The sequence below is a fragment of the Hippocampus zosterae genome, chromosome 15, assembly GCF_025434085.1.
Source record: "Hippocampus zosterae strain Florida chromosome 15, ASM2543408v3, whole genome shotgun sequence".
Taxonomy (NCBI): Eukaryota; Metazoa; Chordata; class Actinopteri; order Syngnathiformes; family Syngnathidae; genus Hippocampus; species Hippocampus zosterae.
Window position 1 is genome coordinate 16,219,025 of NC_067465.1, and position 24,450 is coordinate 16,243,474.

A 24,450-nucleotide genomic window follows, 5' to 3' on the forward strand; every position below is an offset into this window, starting at 1 on the left:
GGGCATGCCAAGGTACATTCCAGGGAGTGTGTTACCCTGATTTAAGGCTGTCCCGTCCAAGGCTGCCCCTACCTCCCCTCTCCGTTTTTGTGTGTGTGAACGAGCCCACATGATCCCGCTCACAGCAGCGCCTGATCCTGAGACGGTCTCAGCTCCTCATCTCGTTTCACCCACTCGCTTCTAAATGAATATAAATGATTGTTTTCCTTGTGTGACTGCATGAGCCAAAAGACCGGAAAGGGCAGCAAGAGTAAGCAGCGGCAACAACGGCAACTCAAAAAGGGAAAGATTTTGGGGTGTGGGGTGTGGGGGGTGAACATGGAGACAAGAACAATTAAGAGTAAAATGAGACGCTTCTAGTTCCATGTGAACAGTCGCAGTGTTGCCTAGATGAAGTCGTCATCGTGATAATGAAACAAGCCCACATTCCTGTGCTTAAAAACATTACAAAGTGACAAATGAGGAAGGAGTGCAGAGGGCAAAGCCGCGGGAACAAATCACAACGTGTCACACGCCGAGTCCAGCACAAGCACTTTGCGTTGGCCGTCTTACTAGAGGAGAGGAAATGGAAATAATGCAAGTTGGAGACTGGTAGATGATGCAGATGGAAAGCATCTGCCTGCTTGCCACACGCTGTCGAAAAGCTGGGGACCATAAATGAGCATTTTTCATCCGTATCCTGGCCTGTGTTAAGAGTCCACAACGGCAAATGCTAATCCGGTTTCATGTTTCCAATGACAAATCTTGATCTGCGTGTTCGTGGACTTGGAAACAGATTGCCGGTCGAGCAAGGTAAAAATATACTCATAATCAGGTCAATTTTCCTACTATCTCATCTGTGGCGCGTGGGGGTGTTTGGTTGTATCTTTCGCCCTCTGGTTTGCTCGGAAAGCCGTATGGGCCTACATGAGTAAATGTAAAACCCGTTCAGGTTGACGCATACAGTGTAGAATGAAATTTGTTGAGAAGGTCATTCTATGGACCTGTCATTCAAAACAAAGCAAAATCTTTTTCACAATCATTTTCGCAAACAATGCTTCAGTGAGCAATCCAAGTTGTCCAAGGAAATACACACAACTTAAGCATCCATCCATCCATTAGCCAAGCCTTCTTATCCTCACGAGGGTCGGGGGCGTCCAGGAGCCTGTCCTGACTGTCTTCGGGCAGGAGGCGGTGTACGCCCTGAACTGGTTGACAGCCAGTCATCGGGCACAGATACACAAACAACCAATCACGATCAATCGATAGATATATCCAATTAAGGTGCATGGAGGGCTTAGAGCCCTGGTTTTTGGTGCGACCTTGCTCCCTCAGTGTAAGGACCTCAGCTGACCCCGCCGGTTAGCCTTTGTTTAGCAGACGCCTCGGCCCCCTTTAATCTCGTCTCGAGATAAATCCTTTGATGGGCCTGGTCCGACTCACTTGGAAGTACGGCCCGGGCCATCTCCATAGATCAACATAATACGGCACGTTTGATGTCAGAGGTGGAAGGAGATGTGGAGGGGTAAGGGAGAGGGGGGCTGACGATGACACGCGGGTGGGCCCTCGCTCTGGCTCCCAGTAACAGGGTCATCAATCCAAAGAAGGCCACCTGCCCTCTTGACCACCAAGACCCAACACTCCGTCAGCAGGATGACCTCGTCTGTCTGCGTCCAGACGCCCAGACGATGACACATTTTGTATTCTCATTTAAGAGGAGCCATACGGACAGTATCGCATCATGGTGTTACCTGGAGAAACAGGCAAATTGAGACAGAGTGCCCGATGCCAAAAGCCAAAAACCGCAGTAATTGATGCCTGCTGACAAAGTTTTGTAATTGCCTATATCCATCCATCCATTTTCCCATCCGCTTTATCCTCAAAAGGGTCGCGGGCATTTTGGAGCCTATCCCAGCTGTCTTCGAGCAGTATGTGGGGGACACCCTGGTTGGCAGCCAATCGCGAGGCATACATAGACAAACAACCTCGCACGTTCACAATCACACCTAGGGACAATTGAGTGTTCCAAACGCCTACCATGCATGTTTTTGTGTGCATGTGTTCAGTCAGCCTGCCATAGATGTTTTTGGAATGTGGGAGGAAACCGGAGTACCCAGAGAAAAGCCACACAGGCACAGGGAGAACATGCAAACCCCACACAGGGAGGCCACAGCTGGAATTGAACCTGGTACCTCAGAACTGTAAGTTGCAGCAGCATCGACAAAATGAAGAGGAGCACAGTCACAATGTTGCGATGGTCTTTTCAAACAAAGACTCGCAGACTAATTCGTCTGTGTTCCAATTGCCACAACAACAACAATCATTCCTCGTCCGGTGAACTGGTTCAAAACTTTGCTCTTAAGTAATCACAAATGCAACTTCATTTACAGGTTAATACAAGCGCCAACAGCTGTGTAGACATTTTTCAACGCAAATGAGGTCTCATGATGAAAAAAATGTCAAATTATACAGTTTTGTGAAAGGAAACACGCTGTAATAAATACAATGGTTACTTACGAACGTCTCTTCATAAGAAATTTTCAAGTTACGAAACGCCTCAACAGGAAAATATTGCCTCTTGTTACGAAGGAAATGTCAAGATACGAAAGGTAAAAATACAGTATGGACTGCTACTAGCAGCTCTGAATTTCCTGAACGCAACATACGATAGCTGGAAAGAATAGCTGCTCTGCCATTGGCTATTACCTCGCATCTTCCTGGCATCCCATTGGCTAATAGGGACCTCTACCGTATGTGTCCAAGTGTGTAGATAGATAAATGGATCGATCTGTGTCTGTGCGGCATCTTCTTCATTCGCCCCTCAAGCCATGAGACATTCCGATAGTTTTACGTGAACGTGAATCACCCAGAAAAAGTGTTCACCAGTCAGGTGATCGTTCACTATGCTGATGTTTGCCTTGGACATTTTCGAAGGATTGTTAAAAGCCCACATAAGCAAACGTCCTTGGATCAGGTCTTTACACAATGCCAGGCAAAATCCACTTCTGAGAGAGAACATGAACTAAAGAGAGCAGCAAACAATGAGGACGCAGTTAAGTTAAATGACCATCATTTTTATTCTATTCTTTGTTTTCTACATTATGAACAGCTCTCATTTATTGTGCAATAATCTTATTGTAACATGTATTTGTTGTATATTTTGATGCATTATTAAATTTTTGAAAACAGGTCTGAATTTTGGGGGGTTTGGAACGGATCAGGGCAGTTACAAGGAAAACGCGGGTCTACTTACAACATTTTCTTGTGAAGAAATTTCTTCCAAAACCAATTAATTTCAAAAGTAGAGGTATCACTGGAGCAACATTTTACTGAAAGTCTCTTACCTGAAGTGGCGTGCATTCTCATTCCTCCATGAGAGCCTCAGGAATAAGATGGATGGATATTTTCCTTTTTCCATCTCCTGGCATGTACAAAGTCTTTACAAAGCAACATCGCCAACTAGAGGCCTGGCATGCTCATTACAGCCACCATCTCATTATGCATAAGGCCCATTGGAATTTACAGGGAATTTGAGGAGCAGCCATGCAGCTATAAAAAGGGCATGGCGACTCACTTTAAACAGAATCATTTCCACATCAACTTCACACGATCATTTGTCAGTGCGCTAATTGTGAAAGGGGATGATCCTTGCCACCGACTGTATAAGTGTCATCCTTAAAACCATGGCGGACTTCAGGGAGCTCTTTAGATTCCTCTGATAAGATCCCCCCCACACACATCTACCTCTGCCTCCCCCAACTCCATTAAGACAAGCCCCACACGCTGGCTTTTATCTAAAGCCTTCATCAGAGCAAGGCCGCTAATGCTGATAGATTTGAACCTGCGGTAGGGAATATGCCAAAGTTCAATGACACAAATTAGAGCATTAGCATGATGAGGATGACAATTGTTTGTGTGTGGGAGTCCTACCAAGGCAAGTGACAGCATCACCCTAAAATAGGAGGACAGGCATTTTAATTGCCGTACCCTGCAGTGGCTCAAGCTGGCGCTGAGTTGTTTTTTCTTTTTTAATAGTTTGATCCTCCCATAAATCTAAACAAAGCAACCAAAATATTTGAATCAGGTCTCTGTGGGATGCAGTGCAGCTTTACACTGCTGCATATTACAGTCGCAATAATAATACTACTCAGTTGTCAAAAGGGATGGCTTCATGTATTCCTCCATGCATTTTTGACGCTGCTTCTAAAAATGTCTTTTTTTTTTAGCACTTCACATTTTTTTTATTTTTAGGGCTTTTGAATGCAACTAATAAAAGTGTGTGCAATATGGATTTTAGCATACAATAAAAGTTATAACTATGACTTTAAAGAAAGAAATTCCAACTGTGGCTGAACCTAACCCATAATTCTAAAATATTACTAAATATATGACGATATTAGAGATATTATCGTGATTACAGGACTATGAAAACAAGATGCGCTCGAGAAGAAAAGTAGGGCTTAAAACTCATATAGAAAAGTTTTGTAGCATTTCCACTTGAAAAATGTTGGAAAACTGTGTCAACCAGTGCAATAATTAAAAAGGAGCACTGTGTTCTTGACTGATGCACAATTCTAGATGCAGGTTTGATTAGATTAAATGAGACTTCATTAGCATTTGCAGGCATACCGAGTGATGTTGGTGGTTCCTTCTGTAGGGTCAACTTTGACTTTCATTGCACTTTATCTCTCTATGAATCATTACAGAAGCGTTATGTCCCTTCCTTCTATTCAGTACAGACACAAGTAACACGAGTGCCCAGAAAGGTGATTATTATGTTAGAATGTAACTAGTATAATGTCAAAAGGCTGTTTGCAACGTTCCTGACGTGATGATTTTTCTTGTACTGAATTTTCCTTCATTTGTGCAGCCTCCAAATGATGACAGGCATTCGAGAAAAAATTGTGAATTTCTAACGCATCTAATTGCTTCAATGAACTGCGAAATTCACATTTTTCGAGAATGAACTATTGACTTCTTTCGATGTGCTGGAGGCGAGCCCAACTGACTCGGGTGAAAGGCAGCGTACACCCTGAACTGGTCGTACCGAAAGACAAACAAACATTCACTCTCACACAAAACATAAAATCAATGAAAGTCTCCAATGTACCTCTGTCATTTTCCTCTGATACGATATGATATAATAGACATGATATCTTCTGTTACTTGATGTGTGAGGATTGGTTCCTATATACTCCCAAGGGGCCATTCGGGAACAGTGAGACGTGCTAGCTGGCTGTTTTATGTCTTTTCATCGTTTTGCAAGTGGCATACTTTAAGTATCAAGCGCAGCAAGGTTCACAATGAGCTGCTCGAGTAGGAAGCTCGGCACAAACACAGGAAGCTGAGTGTTTCTCCTGCGCTCGGACGCTCACGTCAACTTTTTGACATCCCTAGCTGCGGTGTGCTGAAATTGTGTTTTACAGTGTGTAGGCATTCACGACAGAGAGGAAATGACCGTAACATTGTAGAAATGGAAACTCGCCATGTCTTTTCGGCATGTACCAGTTGCGTGCGAGTGTTGTAACGTTGGGCGACAGCAGCACCTACTGGTCAAAATCGTTGGTGCTCCAAGTTGAAAAGAGGCCACATGGCATGGGAGGGGGGTTAAGTAGTTTAAATATGAAGTGTGCAGAAAACGCTAATCTGTCGCCATTCGATACAAATGTATATATGTTACATTTGTATGAGGTTAGAGCAGGGCTAGGGAACTCCAGTTCCTCGAGAGCCATATACTGCCATTTTTAGATCCCTCTCTACTTCAATACACCTGGTTCAAACGCAGCAGTGGCGGTTCTGGGGGGGGGGGGGCAACGGGGGCCAGTGCCCCTGTAGCACTGATTCTGGCCCCCCCTGTGTCCCCTCCCCCACTCCGAGCGTAGATTTCGCAGTCGCGCCAAGTCGCCGACGCGAAAGGTGGAGCCAAAGCGCGTGATTTAACATTCTCGTCGGACCCTTTAGTGCGCCGCACCACTTAAAAATGAGCGGGAAAATGAGAAGCAGTCCGCAGAGGAAATTACCACGACGTGCGTGTGTGTGTGCGTGTGCGTGTGTGTGTGTGTGTGTGTAACTTTTTGCTATGCATGTAAAACATCTAGCTTCAGTGTATTTGCAATTTTTGTCCCCGGCAGGCTGGTACTTGGGCTTGAACATTCTCAACAGTTGGACACGGCATATTGTTACGCTTGTATTTTAGCCCTCCTAATACTGTTTTTTTTCCTCATCACTGTAATGTTATGACTACAATTTCAAAGTCTGAAGAAATAAAACGTCAAATAAGATTTTGAATCTGTCTTTTTAGCCCTGGGTTGAATGTGCCCCCCCCCCCCCCCCCATCAAAACCCCTGGCCCGAGCCCGGCCCCCTCAGTGAAATTGATCCAGAACCGTCCCTGAAACGCAGCTCATCAGCAAGCCCTGTAGAGGCCTGAAATAATCACGAACAATTGAATCAGGTGTGTTGGAGTAGGGAGGGATGTAAAACAGGCAGGATATGGATCTCGAGGAACCAGAGTTCCCTACCCCTGGATTAGGGATGTGAATCTCAGCACTGAGGACGATTCGATACACATCACGATCCACTGCCAGCGATGCGATACTTAAACGATACATGGAATTTTCTGGCGATACGATGCGATACGTTTCACCGTCGTCACGATGCGATACGATTCGATACACATTAAGTTCAAATCAATGCGATCCGATACGATACAATGCAATTTGTTGCGATATTGTGCAATTAAACATGATGCAAATAAGCAAAGAAAAAAAGCTTTTAAAAAGATGGAATTCAGTATGGTATTACAAAAAGGATGCCACTTTATTCCTTATAAAGAGTAGAACTTGTAAAACAACTTATTTAAGCCCTTTCACAATTGGGTTTTGTGCAAAGAAAATGTAAACAATTTGGCACCTGAGACTCACAGCTGTTGCTATAGTGTAAACACAGACTACAGTATTCTCACTGAGTGTCTTATATGAAATATAATAATAATATATATATGTATATGAATCTCTAGCGCAAGATGTCCACCCATCCACTGTAAGTGCAACTCTTTGCGCACTGTTCAGCGACACAGTAATCTCACTTCTCACTTTGTTGTACACATCGGGAATATGTTTGTAAGTGAACACAGACCTGTCTGGTATTTTATACCTGGGTTCCAAAACGTGCACGAGCTGTCTGAAACCCTCGTTGTCCACCACGCTAAGGCTGGAGGTCTTTGCATATGAAATAAGCAGTGGCCTTAGTTATAGCCATTGCGCGGTCACAGTGAGTTGCAAGGGGACTCCCAAAATAAGAGGCGATTTTTTTTCTGATCCTGACCTGGTTTACCAAGAGTTTCTCCGGTGTCCGACGAGGAACTGGGCGGGGAAGCGGGAGGGAAACTTGTCGGTGATCTGGTGCCATCGGTTTAAGTGGGTCTAAATATTTGTGGTGCTGCCGTTGTATGGCTTCTTAGTGCGACATTCCTTGCAAATTACGGAGGTTTTATCAAGCTTTCCGTCTTTCTTTTCGAAGCCGTAGTATTTCCAAACATAAGATTTGAATGTTGCGGCTGCATTAAATATAGTAGTTTCCTTGCTGCTGCGTGCGCTAACTTCCATAACTTCCATACATGTTTCGCTCGTTGTGTACTGGACTGCCCCTCCGTGAGTCGTCACCTTACCGTGGTGGAGGGGTTTGTGTGTCCCAATGATCCTAGAAGCTAAGTTGTCTGGGGCTTTATGCCCCTGGCAGGGTCACCCATGGCAAACAGGTTCTAGGTGAGGGGCCAGACAAAGCACGGCTCAAAAGACCCCTTATGATGAGTAAAATTAATGGATCTCAGTTTCCCTTGCCCGGACGCGGGTCACCGGGGTCCCCCTCTGGAGCCAGGCCTGGAGGTGGGGCTCGTTGGCAGGCGCCTGGTGGCCGGGCTTACACCCATGGGGCCCGGCCGGGCACAGCCCGAAGAGGCAACGTGGGTCCCCCTTCCCATGGGCTCACCACCCATGAGAGGGGCCAAAGGGGTCGGGTGCAATGTGAGCTGGGCGGCAGCCAAAGGCGGGGACCCTGGCGGTCCGATCCTCGGCTGCAGAAGCTAGCTCTTGGGACATGGAATGTCACCTCTCTGGCAGGGAAGGAGCCCGAGCTGGTGTGTGAGGCAGAGAATTTCCGACTGGATATAGTCGGACTTGCCTCCACACACAGCCTGGGTTCTGGTACCAGTTCTCTCGAGAGGGGTTGGACTCTATTCCACTCTGGAGTTGCTCATGGTGAGAGGCGCAGAGCAGGTGTGGGCATACTCATTGCCCCCCGGCTCCGTGCCTGTACATTGGGGTTCACACCAGTAGACGAGAGGGTTGCCTCCCTCCGCCTTCGGGTGGGTGGACGGGTCCTGACTGTTGTTTGTGCATATGCACCAAACAGCAGCTCAGCATACCCACCCTTTTTGGAGTCCTTGGAGGGTGTGCTGGAGAGTACTCCTGCTGGGGACTCCCTTGTTCTGCTGGGGGACTTCAATGCTCACGTGGGCAATGACAGTGAGACTTGGAGGGGCGTGATTGGGAGGAACGGCCCCCCCGATCAGAACTCGAGTGGTGTTTTGTTATTGGACTTCTGTGCTCGTCACGGATTGTCCATAACGAACACCTTGTTCAAACATAAGGGTGTCCATATGTGCACTTGGCACCAGGACACCCTAGGCCGCAGTTCGATGATCGACTTTGTAGTTGTATCATCGGATTTGCGGCCGCATGTTCTGGACACTCGGGTGAAGAGAGGGGCGGAGCTGTCAACTGATCACCACCTGGTGGTGAGTAGGCTCCGATGGTGGGGGAAGATGCCGGTCCGTCCTGGTAGACCCAAACGTATTGTGAGGGTTTGTTGGGAGCGTCTGGCGGAATCCCCTGTCAGAAGGAGTTTCAACTCCCACCTCCGACAGAGCTTTTCCCATGTTCCGGGGGAGACGGGGGACATTGAGTCCGAGTGGACCATGTTCCGTGCCTCTATTGTCGAGGCGGCCAATCTGAGTTGTGGCCGTAAGGTGGTTGGTGCCTGTCGTGGCGGCAATCCCCGTACTCGCTGGTGGACACCAGCAGTAAGGGATGCCGTCAAGCTGAAGAAGGAGTCCTATCGAGCCTTTATGGCCTGTGGGACCCCAGAGGCAGCTGACGGGTATCGACTGGCCAAGCGGACCGCGGCTTCGGTGGTCGCCGAGGCAAAAACCCGAGCGTGGGAAGAGTTCGGTGAGGCCATGGAAGCCGACTTCCGGACGGCTTCGAGGAAATTCTGGTCCACCATCCGACGTCTCAGGAGGGGGAAGCAGTGCACCACTAACACTGTGTACAGTGGGGATGGGGCGCTGCTGACTTCGACTCGGGACGTTGTGAACCGGTGGGCAGAGTACTTCGAAGACCTCCTCAACTCCACCAACACGCCTTCGTTGGAGGAAGCAGAGCCTGGGGACTCTGAGGTGGGCTCTCCTATCTCTGTGGTTGAAGTCACCGATGTGGTTAAAAAGCTCCTCGGTGGCAAGGCCCCAGGGGTGGATGAGATCCGCCCGGAGTTCCTCAAGGCTCTGGATGTTGTGGGGCTGTCCTGGTTGACACGCCTCTGCAACATCGCGTGGTCAACAGGGAGAGTGCCTCTGGATTGGCAGACCGGGGTGGTAGTCCCTCTTTTTAAAAAGGGGGACCGGAGGGTGTGTTCCAACTACAGAGGGATCACACTCCTCAGCCTCCCTGGTAAGGTCTATTCAGGGGTGCTGGAGAGGAGGGTCCGTCAGGAAGTCGAGCCTCAGATTGAGGAGGAGCAGTGTGGTTTTCGTCCCGGCCGTGGAACAGTGGACCAGCTCTACACCCTTAGCAGGGTCCTTGAGGGTATGTGGGAATTCGCCCAACCAGTCTACATGTGTTTCGTGGACTTGGAGAAGGCGTTTGACCGTGTCCCTCGGGGAGTTCTGTGGGGGGTGCTTCGTGGGTATGGGGTACCGAACCCCCTGATACGGGCTGTTCGGTCACTATACCACCGATGTCAGAGTTTGGTTCGCATTGCCGGCAGTAAGTCGGAATCGTTTCCAGTGAGGGTAGGACTCCGCCAAGGCTGCCCTTTGTCGCCGATTCTGTTCCTAACCTTTATGGACAGAATTTCTAGGCGCAGCCGAAGCGTTGAGGGGGTCCGTTTTGGGGGCCTCAGTATTACATCCCTGCTTTTTGCAGATGATGTGGTGCTGTTAGCTCCTTCAAACGGGGCTCTCCAACTCTCACTGGAGCGTTTCGCAGCCGAGTGTGAAGCGGTTGGGATGAAAATCAGCACCTCCAAATCTGAAACCATGGTCCTCAGTCGGAAAAGGGTGGAGTGCCCCCTCCGGGTCGGGGAGGAGATCTTACCCCAAGTGGAGGAGTTCAAGTATCTTGGGGTCTTGTTCACGAGTGGGGGTAGGAGGGAGCGGGAGATCGACAGGCGGATCGGTGCAGCGTCTGCTGTGATGCGGACGTTGTATCGGTCTGTCGTGGTGAAGAAGGAGCTGAGCCAAAGGGCGAAGCTCTCAATTTACCGGTCGATCTACGTCCCAACCCTCACCTATGGTCACGAGCTATGGGTCGTGACCGAAAGAACGAGATCCCGGATACAAGCGGCTGAAATGAGTTTTCTCCGCAGGGTGTCCGGGCTCTCCCTTAGAGATAAGGTGAGAAGCTCAGTCATCCGGGAGGGGCTCAGAGTCGAGCCGCTTCTCCTCCACATCGAGAGGAGCCAGATGAGGTGGCTTGGGCATCTGATTCGGATGCCTCCTGAGCGCCTCCCCGGTGAGGTGTTCCGGTCATGTCCCACCGGGAGGAGACCCCGAGGAAGACCCAGGACACGCTGGAGAGACTATGTCACCCAGCTTGCCTGGGAACGACTCGGGATCCCCCGGGGAGAGCTGGAAGAAGTAGCTAGGGAGAGGGAAGTCTGGGCTTCCCTGCTAAAGCTGTTGCCCCCGCGACCCGGCCCCGGATAAGCGGTAGATGATGGATGGATGGATGGATGTACTGGACTGTATGTGACGCACGGCTACCGTCCGTATTCAACACAAAACGCAAAGCAATGATGGTGCATTCATTGCGCCTAGGAAAGGGCAGATATGTGACGTTTAACATGAATAAAACGGCGATTGAATCGGATTTTACCGATACCATCAATGCATCGTGATGAATCGCGATTTCACCGATACCCATTAATGCATCGTGATGAATCGCGATTTCACCCGTCAATCGCGTCGTACCCAGTGAATGAGCCGATGCACTCGGATCGCGGTGGTGCGCATCGATGTATCGATTAATATCGATTATTTTCCACACCCTTACCCTGGATAAGAGGAAGTGTAGAGGAAGTCAAAAAAGACACTGGACTCAAATTGAAGGTTCTTTTAGGCTGAAAATAAAATAAAGATCTTCCACAAAACCCTTTAAAAAATCGAATCAACAATATTGTGGGTGACTGATGAGAACTGAGTAGTACTCACTGAGTAATACTCAACGACACCTGCCTTTCAATGAATGATATCTTGTGTTCATATTTCATATAAAAAAATCCCATGTCATGTCTGGCACCTCGTAGATGTTTGTGATCGTGCATTTACTCTCCGATTTCCTTCGTCCTCTATGGGAGCTAACGAATTATCTTTGTGTAAAATAAGACAATAGTGGATACGCAATTTAAAAAAAAGATTAACAATTTGGCACCTTTCCTGATAGGCTGCGAATCCATCCCTAAATATGCAGTCATTTCTAAACTTCAAGAGTGCTGGAACCCAATTTGAAGTCCACCGATACCCACCAAAACCATAAACCATAACTCAGAACAGGACCAGGATCAGAGATTCCCAAATATTGCACAGTTTTCTTATATCGTGTTACACACATAACGCATTTAGAAAGCGGCACAAATGTTTTGCAAATTTATGGTCCCTACTTAAATTTTATTTCTCAGGGCAGAAAAGTAAATGAATGAGTTGTACAGAGTAATCCCTTGTTTATCGCGGTTAATGGGGACCAAAACCACCCGCGATAAACAAAAATCCGCGAATTGGCGACCAATAAACATAAATTTTGTTTGTTTTTTTAAGTCCACAAAAAGTCTGCAAACGGTCCGCGACAAGCTGCAAAACAACAGTGAGTCACATAGAGCAACATATACAGAACTGTACTCCATGTACAGTATATGGAAAAAAATAACGAACCATGAAATAGTGAGGGATTACTGTAATCGACTGTTTTTATTTTTTAAAGTTGGCTAAATTATAAAGAAGAAGAAATCAGTAAACATGAATGGAATACAAGTACCCGGTAAGTTAATTAATCATGTTTTAATTGTGATCAATTACTTAATGACAACTTTCCAAATGACAGTGCGACTATCAAAGAAACGAACGCTGCTCACTTGTACCACCAGAGGACGTCCTTTGACATGTTTACTGAGTCGCCATTCTGACGCCATCTCCTTCCGACCACCAGGGGACTTAATTTCATCTACTCATTGGCCATTTGGGCTGCACGTTCTCAAGTCGTCTGCTCACAGTCGTACCTTTTGTAACAACCTGTACCACTCAACAGTTAACACTCGTGTTGCGCGTCGACTTGCTCTTGAACAGCCAGAAAAAGGGTGGAGGAAAATAGAGGGCGCCTGATTGGTCCAGACGCACCCCTTGCAACAGTATCTGCTGTAACCACGTGACCTGGCTGTTTTCAACCCACTTCCACGCGTGCAGTTAAAAAGACGGACAGTGTAAGTCGGCGTTATGTACACCCACCCAAGTACTGAATATTTGAAGGCACGCTTCGATGCATCGTAGGTGAGGAGAGAGAGGTGGTGGAGGAGGCGGGTGGGCGAAGCATGGCGACGGCCGCGAGTAGCAGCAGCAACAGCGGCCCCTCCACGGCCACGCTTCTTCACGGCCACCGCATCAACAACTCGCAGACGCGGAAACGCATCGACCCGAGGCGGAGGCAAGCGGCGCTCTCCTTCCTCAACAACATCTCCCTGGATGGGCGACCTGTGCAGGGCGAGCGCCAGGAGGCGGGGGACTGTGTCGAGGAACGAGAGTCTGAAGTCCGGAGTTGCGTGATGGATCGAGGCGCCTCTACCTCCACCTTTGCCGCCTCCTCCTCCTCGACTGCCGCTCTTGCGGCTGCCGCGACCACCTTAGCCAACCAGGCTCTCGTGGCCAGCAGCCGAACCACCTCGGTGGCTTCGGCTGCATCCGCCGCTTCAGAGCCCGGCGATGGTGAACCCTTCACTCCGGCGTTCGCTGCTCCTGCGAGCACGTACGGCTCCCCTCTCTCGGCTCTAGCCGCCTCGGCCCGGGGGAGACTGCAGACATACACTCCGGGGGTGCCGCCCGTGGCGTACTCTAGACAAGGATCCCAGAACTACTGCCTGGAGGGCGGACCGATCGCCAACTCTGCCATGGAGCTGCAGCGGTCGAGGTAAACTACATCCGTCCGTCCGCACACATGCACGCTCTCTGGCTCAGACAACTTTTGGCCTGATCATACCGTTGAACGTGGAAGTTACATATTGGACCACCGCATGCTCGCGGTTCAGTTTTCACCTATTCACATTTTTGCGGATTTTAAGTACAAATGTATTCAATCGTGCTTTGTGCAAATAGCATGTTGGAGCTATGTCAGCGTGTTAAAAATAATTTGGGGGGTTTGAGGGTTTTTGTTGTTGTTTCCCCAATGCATTTCAATGGGCGTTAGCGTCAGTAATGGGCGGATTTTCGCTACTAGTGGGCCGTCCCTGCAAGGCTCGACTGTTCAGTGGTTCCTTGAGGTGTGAGTTTCATTTATTCCACTACACATCAAGTTTCCCCCTTTAAATGAAACATAATACTTTTCAAGCCCACTCAAATCAATGTTTTGGGGCTTGTGCTTTCAATAGCAAAATATGGCACTGTGTCAGATGTAGACATTGATAGAACAACTGTTACAAAATCAACTAGTTTTATAAAGTGTAATTCTTCCATGTTGGGACTAGCTGAAAGTCACAACGACTATGGTGGACGTGTTATGCAATTGTTGCATATTGACGCTTGCTACTGCTTTCCTAAATCCCTGTTTATTTTCCAGCAGGGATAGGTAGTTCTGGTTCCTCGAGAGCCATATCCTGCCTGTTCTAGACCCCTCCCTACTCCAACACACCAGATTCAATTGTTCTTGTTCATTTCAGGCCTCTACAGAGCTTGGTGAGCAGAAACACACCCTCACCCAAAATACGATAGATTTTTATTTATTTTTTGGGGGATTATGATGTAAATCATCAGCGTTTGCATGGGGTAGTGATGGGTCCATGAGGCGTCATGAAGCGTGTTGACACAATGACACACTCTATTGGTACTGTGTTGATACTGTGTCGCTGACCACTGACACATTCTGGACTTTCAAAATCGCTGTAGGCAACCCACTTGACAGACTGAACGGAGTGATTTGATGACGAAGTGTATCCAATATCATTGACATCTATGCATTCATATTGTATTATTCATTATGTTTGAATAATGTGAAAATTATGTGAATGAGGATGCTTGTGGGCTTTGTCTTCAAAAATCTTTACTCAGAAAAATAAGTTGAATTTCAGTCTGTTGCGTTTCTTGCATGCTATTTCCCCGACTGTGGCGAACACACGCTCACATGGCACTAATGATGCCAGCGTATAGAGGAACTCCTTTGCGAGGTGGGAGGGGTTTGGAAAAGTAGTGTGTTGGTTGTTCCAATATAACAGCGGGTCTTGACTGCGTGCAACATTCCCCTCTGCCAGGTATCGCTGGACCTCAGATATGGCATCTGCAGTTGCACTTCTTCCTAGTCTCCCTACCTCATCAACCAAATGTTGCCACAGGTCGTCTAAAAAACTAAACCTAACAAAATTGGCATTTAATAATGATGAGTAACATGCCAGATGTAGTTGCAGAGGTGCTTTTGTTGGTATATGATATTTCTGTATGTCAAATTCGACATTTCACCTGCAATCAAATATGTGAATAGTAAACTAAGAGTTACCTTGAAATTAATTTGAATTACAATGGAACAAAATATGTCAATAATCTGAGAGGCACTTGGTGAGAAAAGGAGATTTAAATCAATTGTTTATTCTCCAAAAGAAGATCAAAAGGGTACCACGCAACGGACAATTTGTGTTTCCCCGGGAGCTGCTCCATAATATATATGCACGTACTACGACAAGCGAGCGAGGGTGAGGTCTGGCTTGTTGCGGCAGGCGGCATCGCGTCATTCAATGCAATTCCTTATAAACACAGTTTGGCGGGCTTTTGCGGCGTCGACGCCCCCTGGACTGAGTCGACGCATTTCATGTATTGGTCACATGATCGTCTTGAAGCAGTACGCGCACAACGCAGGGATTGCTCTGTGAGCTCGGCACGTGCGTCGACACATCGGTTTTGCAGGACCCATCACTAGTATGGGGAATTTGCATTCCCTTGTGGGAGACGTTATTAAGATTAAGATATCCTTTATTTGTCCCGCAATGTGGAAATTACAATCAGAATTCAGAAAGGAAAAGCGCTGTGTAGGGAGAGGGAATATATACATAGATACATTATAAGGTGTCTTTTAGGATTTTGCTAGGAAATGCTGGAGGAAGAAGTTTTCGATATGTCAACTAAGCCTGAAATCTTTTGTCTGAAAGTCTTGTGTGTTAGATGGAGGACATGAGGTATGCTAGTTGTAGAACATGTCTTGTTTGTGTCAGGGGGGTGTATTAGCATGGTCATGCTTCTGAGATGGGGGATTGGGAGGGTCTAAAGGGGCGTCTTGCACAGTGTGCCATTGAAGCTAGGACCACCACTGCTGTTCACTCTTTCTTAAATTGCTACTCTGTTTTTTAACAGCTGCTAGCGCCCAAGATGCTAGCAGTCAGAGAGGTTATCAGCTAGCCCATTTCACTGTAAGTAGTGCCAAATATCAATATGTAATGTTCATTGGCAAAGTGGAGTGCTCATTTTGTGCGAGACACATGAGCCACCATGCTATTAGTCATGAGCATCAGCATCAACTTGTCAATGTGGTTGCAATGTAATTTCATTGACCATACTATATCATGTAGTGACACAATTTCCCTGCAGCTCCGTGAAGTCCTTTTCTTTTCATGTGGTTATTAGTACATTCTTAATCTTGGCCATCACAGGTGCCCTTCTAAAACCCAATATTTGCAAGGTCATGTTTCACCAAGCAGCCTGGCCCCTTTTTGTTTTGTGGTTATCATCACCCTTCTACTTTTGTTACACTTAAAAAAACAACAACAAAATAACTTTTTTTTTAATTAATGCGAAGTTTTGGAATGCATTTGACTTTGGAGGTATCCTTTTTCACTTCAATTACACCGGTCAACAAATTTGGATGTGTTTTTGAATCAGGTGAACGTTTCCAGCCGACCTTTTTTCTGCACTAAATCCCAAACAGCCAGAGTATTATTTTCTCAAATACATGAGGTTTTCATAATAATAAATGCATGCCATGTCAAAGATACATTCTGGGACACTTGAAGCCATCTTCTATTAAAATTTACTGTCGACCAGTATTCTTTGAAGTTCAAAACCTGACACACACCTGGTGCCTCCTCCATTTAAAGGCAATGTAACCTCCCAGCATCTTCTCCTTATGGATGTCTCTTCTTGAGTTCCCTTTTGTTGACAGGTGGCAGGTCACCTGTCACCAACAGTTGTGTGCTGCTCCTCAGTGGCGGAACCTTCTGCTGCAATGCCCTCTTGAAGACCATGTGGAACGGACACAGTGAGCCCCTGTAAAGCATTTTTACTCATGGAGGTGGCCCTTCGTACACTACACTGTGTGTTTGTGGCGCATGCAGGGCTGTCCTTTCCCAATGTGCTGTCCCTTGGTGAGATTTAAAAAAAATAATTTTTGGAGGCGCCAACCCTCCATCGGCGCTACCTACGTGTCAAGTCAAACAGATTTCTGGGGCCATTAGCATATTGCCTAAGGGGCTTTGGACTTTCACCCCACCTAGTATAACAATATCCATGTGAATAGCGCTAGCAAATTGCATGTCATTGGTAAAGTTAGTGCTACATAATGTACAGTAACCTATGGAGTGCATCAATTCAATAGAACCACGTTATGCATACTGTAGATCAGTGGCAGATGCTGGTCTGTCAAAGAGGAAGCTCAATTTTGGCCGACATCATAAAATGTGTTTGTTTATTTAAACGTGTATTCTACTCTCCGTTCCTTTTGAAGAAAAGGATCTGTGACCCTGTCATACCAAGAAGGCATCTTTTCCGGGGACTTAATTAGTATCCTACAACTACAGGAACTACAATAAAACCCACCAGAAATAAAATATTAATTTGTCGCTAATTGTTTACAACAAAGAGCGTCGCTAAGATGGTTAGAAGTCTCCAGCTCAATTCAGAACAGAATGCGAAAAGAAAAATTGCTCACACGGATGCCTACACTAAAAGGTCGGTGATTGGCTCATTTCGATGTCAATCAAACTGGCACACAGGCTCAGACAAATCATCCAATCTGATGCAGAAAAGCCTGGCGTCCAGTACCCTCCCACTGTCATCCAATCCCAGAGACGCCGAGCGTCCCTGGGCGGGACAATAACCAGCTTGTATCCAATGACTCGTCTCCGTTCAACGCTTTGGGACAACCTACCCTGAACTCTCGAGACGCTCGGCGTCCGGGCAGTTGACTCTCTGCGGAAGCTCAGCGTCCACCGTTTAAAGCACAGCGAAACTGCGGGAATGAATGAGAAGGGAGTCGCGTCGTAACCAGTAAGAAGAAGCTGATCCAGAACAAAAGTTGAGCACGTTGTAGCGCATATTTAGTCAATGACATGTACACACAATGAAATTTACATTCATATATTTGATCACATATTCTTTGACATTTTAGGGGAAGCCGAGCTTCCCTTGCTGTCCGAGAGCAATCACCACTGCTGTAGATATCTACACAGTGCTGGTTCGTCTTCCATTGGACCAGCTGCTAGTAGAGATGTGTCCAGAGGTTCCAGACTCTCTTTCTCTCTCTTTTTTTCCCCTTTCACTTCCTTTCTCAGGGGCCCCACAGACACACTTTCCCTTCAGACTTGTTCTCGGCCTCTGGCCTCACTTCCATTCAGTCAGTCACAGAACGACTGCCGCAACTACTAGAATAGATGAGGAGCACAAAATGCAAGAGTCAAGTGGTTGTCACACCTCTTTGTATCGGCTCGTTCAGGTGTCGTCTTGACGCTGCGTTATTGTGTTTTTAAAAGACACGGGGGCCTTAAACCAAACCAATTGTAGTTAAAAATGTGGCTATGAGGTGTGATGGCGCAGTGCTGCAGTCAGGCTTGGCATCATCAGCAGATTACGTAAGAACACTCCAGGATGCTTTTGTTGGAGGAAAAAAATTGTACACAGGGACCTCTAATGTAAAAAAAAAAAGCCACTCCTGGTTGAAACAATACTTCCCTTCATAAATAACCGAAACCATTCCTCCTTGGGGTTACGTGCAACAGGGGATGATAATCGATTGATCCAGACAGTAGATTACCCTTTCAGTGCATTATTTATTTGCAGTGCCACGGGGCAGTGCTTAGTTGAAAAGAGGACGAACGGAGAGAAATGAGGGAATGACTGAAGACACGAATGGCAACGGCTATGGATGTTCAATACAGTACCACTTTTTTTTTCAGACTGATTCCTGTACCAGTATTCACTGTTTGAGTACTCACCGATACCGCTAGCACTTTAGATGCATAACATTTCATTTGACACAGTGACAAAAACGTGGACAAAGACTTTACCTTCTGACTCTGATGATGATTCGCCGATGTGTCTCTTGCACCAACCACTGTCAAGGAGAACACAATGTCATATTCTTATATATTTTGTCTCTAGTATCGTGTCTGCGCTATCAGCAGCCCGTAGAGGACCTGATACCTTAAAATATATATCAGCCCGATACAGATACCTGGTATCGGGATTTGCTCAGCTCTAGCGATGACGACACCTGGTGCGACCTGGTTGGGGGGCCAACAAGGAAAAACTCGCGTTCAAAAACGATAATGGAAGGAAACTGGGGATTAACAACGAGAGCAAACAGCAAAGAAATACGACCCAAATTTCTTTTGCAATGTGTTTGGGAGTCTGCGGCATAAAGAAAGGACAGAAGAGAGCCCAAAAGACAACACCTGTTCAGTGGCAAAGAAAGAGAGAGGAAAAAAAGAGAAAATGGAGCTCAAAAAGCAATAACAGAGGACAGGACATGTTGGAGGATCCGGGGATAAACATGGAGAATAGAGAGCACAAAATTCAATGACCGAAGATGACACTTGTTAGAATCTGATTGGGTAACATGAAAATAAATCAGGAGAAAAGTACATCTGTTGCTCCATCCTTGGGATAGAAAAGCAGGAAAAAAAGAGCGCAAGAAGCAATAAAAGATAACTCCAGTGCTGAACTTGGTTGGGGAACGTGCGGATGAACAAGAAAACCAACAGGATTCAAACCTAAAAAAAAAAGTTCTTTTTTTTTTAGGTGCATGTCAAAGTATATCTGCACGCGTCTGTTTCAGATGGACTTCGGTAGCCGGTATTTTATTTAAACGGTAATAAACGGTATTCTATTTTTGTGAGTCAGGTTGATGTATGGCTTTATGGGAATAGAGGGATGGGGGGGTTATTTTTTAGTTTTTTTTACTGTTAAACCTACTTCTTTGTGTGTGTGTGTGTGTGTGTGTGTGTCTGTGTCACATACACACAATCCCTGTAGGAACGCATAGGAGGAAGTGGCATTAATGTCAGACTGGATAAGTGAACGAGTGTGCCGCAGCCGTGTTATTGTTTCAAAGGTATTTGGCGTGAAGTGCACATCCCGCAGCCTGCTTGTCTCCAGGGGTTGGTGCAAAGTCCTCACGGGGGTCATGCTGTGTCAACAACACATTGAGACTCCGCTTTATCCATTAAACTGAAAAATACAAGCAAAAGTGATGAGAGACACAGTTACACAACAAATGACCTTCATTTCCGCTCGTGTTCAATTCATGAAGGGGGATTTTTTGGAAGACTTTTTTTCCCCCCGCATGTCCATGTCCAACTTTTTCCATTCCTATGACACCCACCCGCAAAAAACCTTCCAAATACATTAACTGACTATAAATATTCAGTATGCATTTTTCACGAAAAACGGGGTAAATGGGGAGAAAAAACCAACCCACCCCAAATAAATAATTTGAAAAATATTGGCCGAAATCGTTCATGTAAATCCACGGGTGGCGAACCGCGAGTACGCAGCAGTCCACTGTCTTTAGATAAGTACTACAGGAAACCACAGCACATCAGCTAACCCATCCATCCATCCATTTTCCCATTCGCTTTGTCCTCACAAGGGTTGTTGGGGGTTGCTGGAGCCAATCCCAGTTGTCTTTGGGCAGTAGGCAGGTGACACCCTGAACTGGTAGCCAGCCAATCGCAGGGCACACAGAGACGAAAAACCATCCACGCTCACACTCACACGTAAGGACAATTTTGGAGTGTTCAATCAACCTGCCACGCATGTTTTTAGAATGTGGGAGGAAACCGAAGTAGAAACCCCACGCAGGCACGTGGAGAATGTGCAAACTCCACGCAGGAAGGCCTGGAGCCGGGATCGAACCCACGACTTCTGCACTTTGTGGGGTTGACGCGCAAACCACTGGATTGCCAGGCCACTACATCAGCTAACGATCAATTAAAATTAATATATATATATATATATATACTGTATATATACACTGTCCACTGTATATAAAAACTGTATTTATCCCATTTTGGAATAAGACTGCAACAAGACAAAAGTGTGGAAAAAGTCAACCGCAGTAAACACTTTTCGATGCACTGTAAAACCGGGCAAATGTCATGTTAAAAATGGCTTGCGTTGCTCAATGGCTCTTTGTGTCAACACTGATCTCACTCATCTACGTGAGTCTAAAACCTCAGGAGACCCTCAAACACAGCCGTCGTTTGTTGATCTCTGTCGCTCATTAACCACACGCTCAGCGCGAAGACGCCTGGTTAAGTGTCTGCATCTTACGCAAATGCCAGAGCATCACATCACACTTTGAGTTGTTCGACTAGTATGGCACATAGGTGTCAAACTCCTCTCCTCCAGGGCTGTTTTCGTGCATCTTTTCCATCTCGCCCTTTTACAACACACCAGATTCAAATAATGAGGTCATTAGCAAGCTCTGCCGAAGCCTGATATCGATCGTGTTCATTTGAATCATGTGTGTCGCAACAGGGACAGATTGAAAAAAAATGCAGGATGGCAGCCCTCGAGGACCAGAGTTTGACACCTGCGGTATCGTGTGTACAGAAGACTGACAGTGTGTCGTGTTTCAGTCAAACCCAACCTCTTTGCAGTTCATCTTAAACTTCTTCCATTTTTTTTCCCCCGTGAAGCCCAACATTTATTGGCCAATCTAAGATACCTTTGAAAGTGGCATGTTTGCAATATAGTCACCAACAATAGCCGCCTGCTGATAGCGGGTTTGTGAGTAAACAGCAGCGCAGTGGAAAATTCCAATAGAAGTCAGACAGGCGGCTGGCGAGAAAGCCATGTGGTAAACTTCTCAAGATGATACAGAGAAATGTCCTCATTTCGATTTGCAGTGGTGGAAGTTAAGAACTCAATGGTTAGCTGCATTACAGTCGTCCTTTCCCAAGTTGCGGTTGACTTTTCGCTGTCTCACTGTGTTGCAGTAGACAGTGTAAATTTCATTGACAAAAATTTTTCGTCATTCATTTCGTCACAAATACTGTATTGTATATTTTTCAGACAAATACGAACTCGTAAAACAAAAATAGAAGTCATTCATTGACACAACAACGATAACTAAATCGATTGGCAATTTCCCCAACAAATAACAGACGAAAGGAAAAACCACAGTGACGAAATCCAATCAGAAAGAAGTACAAGAGTTGGAGAAAAGAGCCACTTAGAAAATGGAACAGACAAGTCAAAGCGAGATGAGAACCAATCAGGAGCTGACTGCCGCAGGGGAGCGTAAGGCAGTCACTGACTCTCGGGAAGAAAGTACTGCATACTGCAGATGAGAAAGATTTGTTGGAGGAAGTGCGAGAAAATATCCATAGCTGGTAGAAAGCGACGAGAGGATTTGTCTGCCATTTCACGTTCCACGATGAAGGAAAAAAGACTACGTTTAAAGAAACGGCTTTGAACAGTCATGCATGGGCAGAACGTTGACAAACTTTGAGACATTTATGCAATGTACAGCCATTGCTAACATTGTGAGAGTCTTCAGTGCCACAGCTGACCTCATTGGGAAAAGCCCAAGAGAGCAAAAGTCATTAGCATGAAGTGCTTTCCATAAAATGAACCAAAGTAAATAAATTATGTGCTTGTGTTCCCAGCATTGTTGAAGCAAGAAATGTGCACTTCACTTTATTTGGATACATGTTCAAACATGGTTATATCAGCGATGGCAATTTTCCGCGGATACGCGGAAATCCCCCGTTTTATTTCTTAAATTGATCAATTTTGTGAATCGTTTAAATCCGTTGAGAACATTTTAGGGGGGGTCAGGTACCTTATCGTCGAGTTTTTACGAGCTCTCCCGATCAGTCTTTCCATCTTCCGATTGTAAACACCCCTGCTATTGGACGTATATGATGTCTTACTTGTTGTGATTGGTCGCCCCGTCCAGGCCACACCCCTTTCCACTTTTTTCATCACTAGCCACCTGCCCGGTGTCGAGTGGTTAGCGTGTCGACCTCACAGTGCAGAGGTACCGGATTCGATTCCAGCTCCGCCCTTCCTGTGTGGAGTTTGCATGTTCTCCCCATACCTGCGTGGGTTTTCTCCGGGTACTCCAGTTTCCTCCCACATTCCAAAAAACATGCATGACAGGCTGATTGAACACTGACTGAAATTAAATTGATTTAGCCACTGCTTGTCAAAGCCACTGGCTCCTGTGTTTTTGAGACCATTTGAAAAGAGGAATGAAAAGTATTGTTTCAATCACGTACACATTGGCTTTGTGTTCATCTGCTCCTATTTGGAAACGTATTTATGTAGCCTGGTCGAGGTGAGGTCACATTTTACCAAAGTGGCTCATTTTCCGTATCTGCAACGCTAAAAATCATAAAGGTTACTTTGATACAAAGGAAACTTTTAACACGACATGCTTGGATGCAACAAAAAAAGGCAATTTGTTTGTTTCATTTGCTAGGGAAAATCTGGACAACACAGACGAGCGGGAAAAAACACGATTCGCTCAGTTTCTTCATCGGTAGTTGCTTCAGGTCTTTCCCGTGCACTGCTGTTGATGTAGTGCCTCCGTAGTGGCGCAACGCTGCAACTGCAGTTAAAATAAGTCGCTGCCAGAGAGGGACATAAATCGCTCAATCAGCACAGTCGGTGGAGCTTCACGCTGTGCTGAGCGATATCAATCGGTCTGGCTGGGGACCGCGCAAAATCAGCTGGAAGTGGCCGCCACACAATTTCAAACGCAGGAAAAAAAAAACCCAACATGATTTTTTTAAATAAAAGTTTTAATGGATGCCGAAGGAAAATGGCTATGTTAATGTAGTTGACTACAATTGCTCTGTGTTCATCAACTAAAATTGGACTAAAACTAAAATCCAATCACATGACTAAAATGTAACAAAAAAATTAATTATTGGAGTGTAAAGACAATAACTAAAGCGAAATTAAAATTTCTTGTCAAAATCAACACTGGTCGCTGACAAGCAAGGAAAAACTACACATCCCTACTACTACAACGTGCGGTTCGCCATCACGTTATGCCTACAACAAGGGCAAAATACATCTCTCAAGTTTTAACGTGGTTTGTATTATTTAAGCGACAATGTCAGTACTTTTGTGCGGCACGTAACAATAAAGCGGCATAAAAACGTGATGTGACTAACTACACTTAAATGTGGCAATGGAGATTCATCTTATGTTTCGCCACAATGGCCAAGAGGTCTCAAGACACAACGCTAACCTTGCTAACAAGAAAGCAGTAATTGATGTTTTTGTGGATGGCTAAGAAGACGAACTGTTGATACTGTATTTTCCCGAAAACAAAAAGATTCAAGCTGAACAGCTATTAATACCATAAAACACGATTTGAGCATGATTTGGTTTCAACGCTTTTTAAAAACGGTCTGTAGCTGAAGCATATTTTGGTACAGGCGCACTTAAAACTCACTCATGTGTCTGCTGCTTGCACGGGTAGTGGAGTCATGCAGCCTCAGTGTAAAAAAATGGATGATGCTTGTAGCAACCGGCTTTGTTTGGTTTTTCGTGTTGACGGTAGTTTATTTGTCACCATTTAACCTCAGCTGATAAACATGTGCTTACTTATTGTTGTAGCTGATTGCTGCCGTAGTAGATGAGTGACAGCTTGGGTTGCTGATGAGCTCTTCAACATTTAAACGTGTTTTAGTTTTAGCCCAGTGGATGTCGATGGAGGTC

General features: G+C 46.0%; 1 protein-coding gene across 2 annotated transcripts in view; it reads left to right on the forward strand.

Annotated features, from left to right (window-relative positions):
• The first annotated feature begins 12,524 nt into the window (after nucleotides 1-12,524).
• cables1 (Cdk5 and Abl enzyme substrate 1) overlaps nucleotides 12,525-24,450 on the forward strand; it is a 29,829-nt gene continuing 17,903 nt past the window's right edge. For both annotated transcript variants that reach the window (XM_052088484.1, XM_052088485.1), the window contains exon 1: nucleotides 12,525-13,429. In XM_052088484.1, coding sequence (XP_051944444.1) covers nucleotides 12,837-13,429 — 593 coding nt within the window. In that variant the 5' untranslated portion in view covers nucleotides 12,525-12,836. The remainder of the gene's footprint in view (nucleotides 13,430-24,450) is intronic.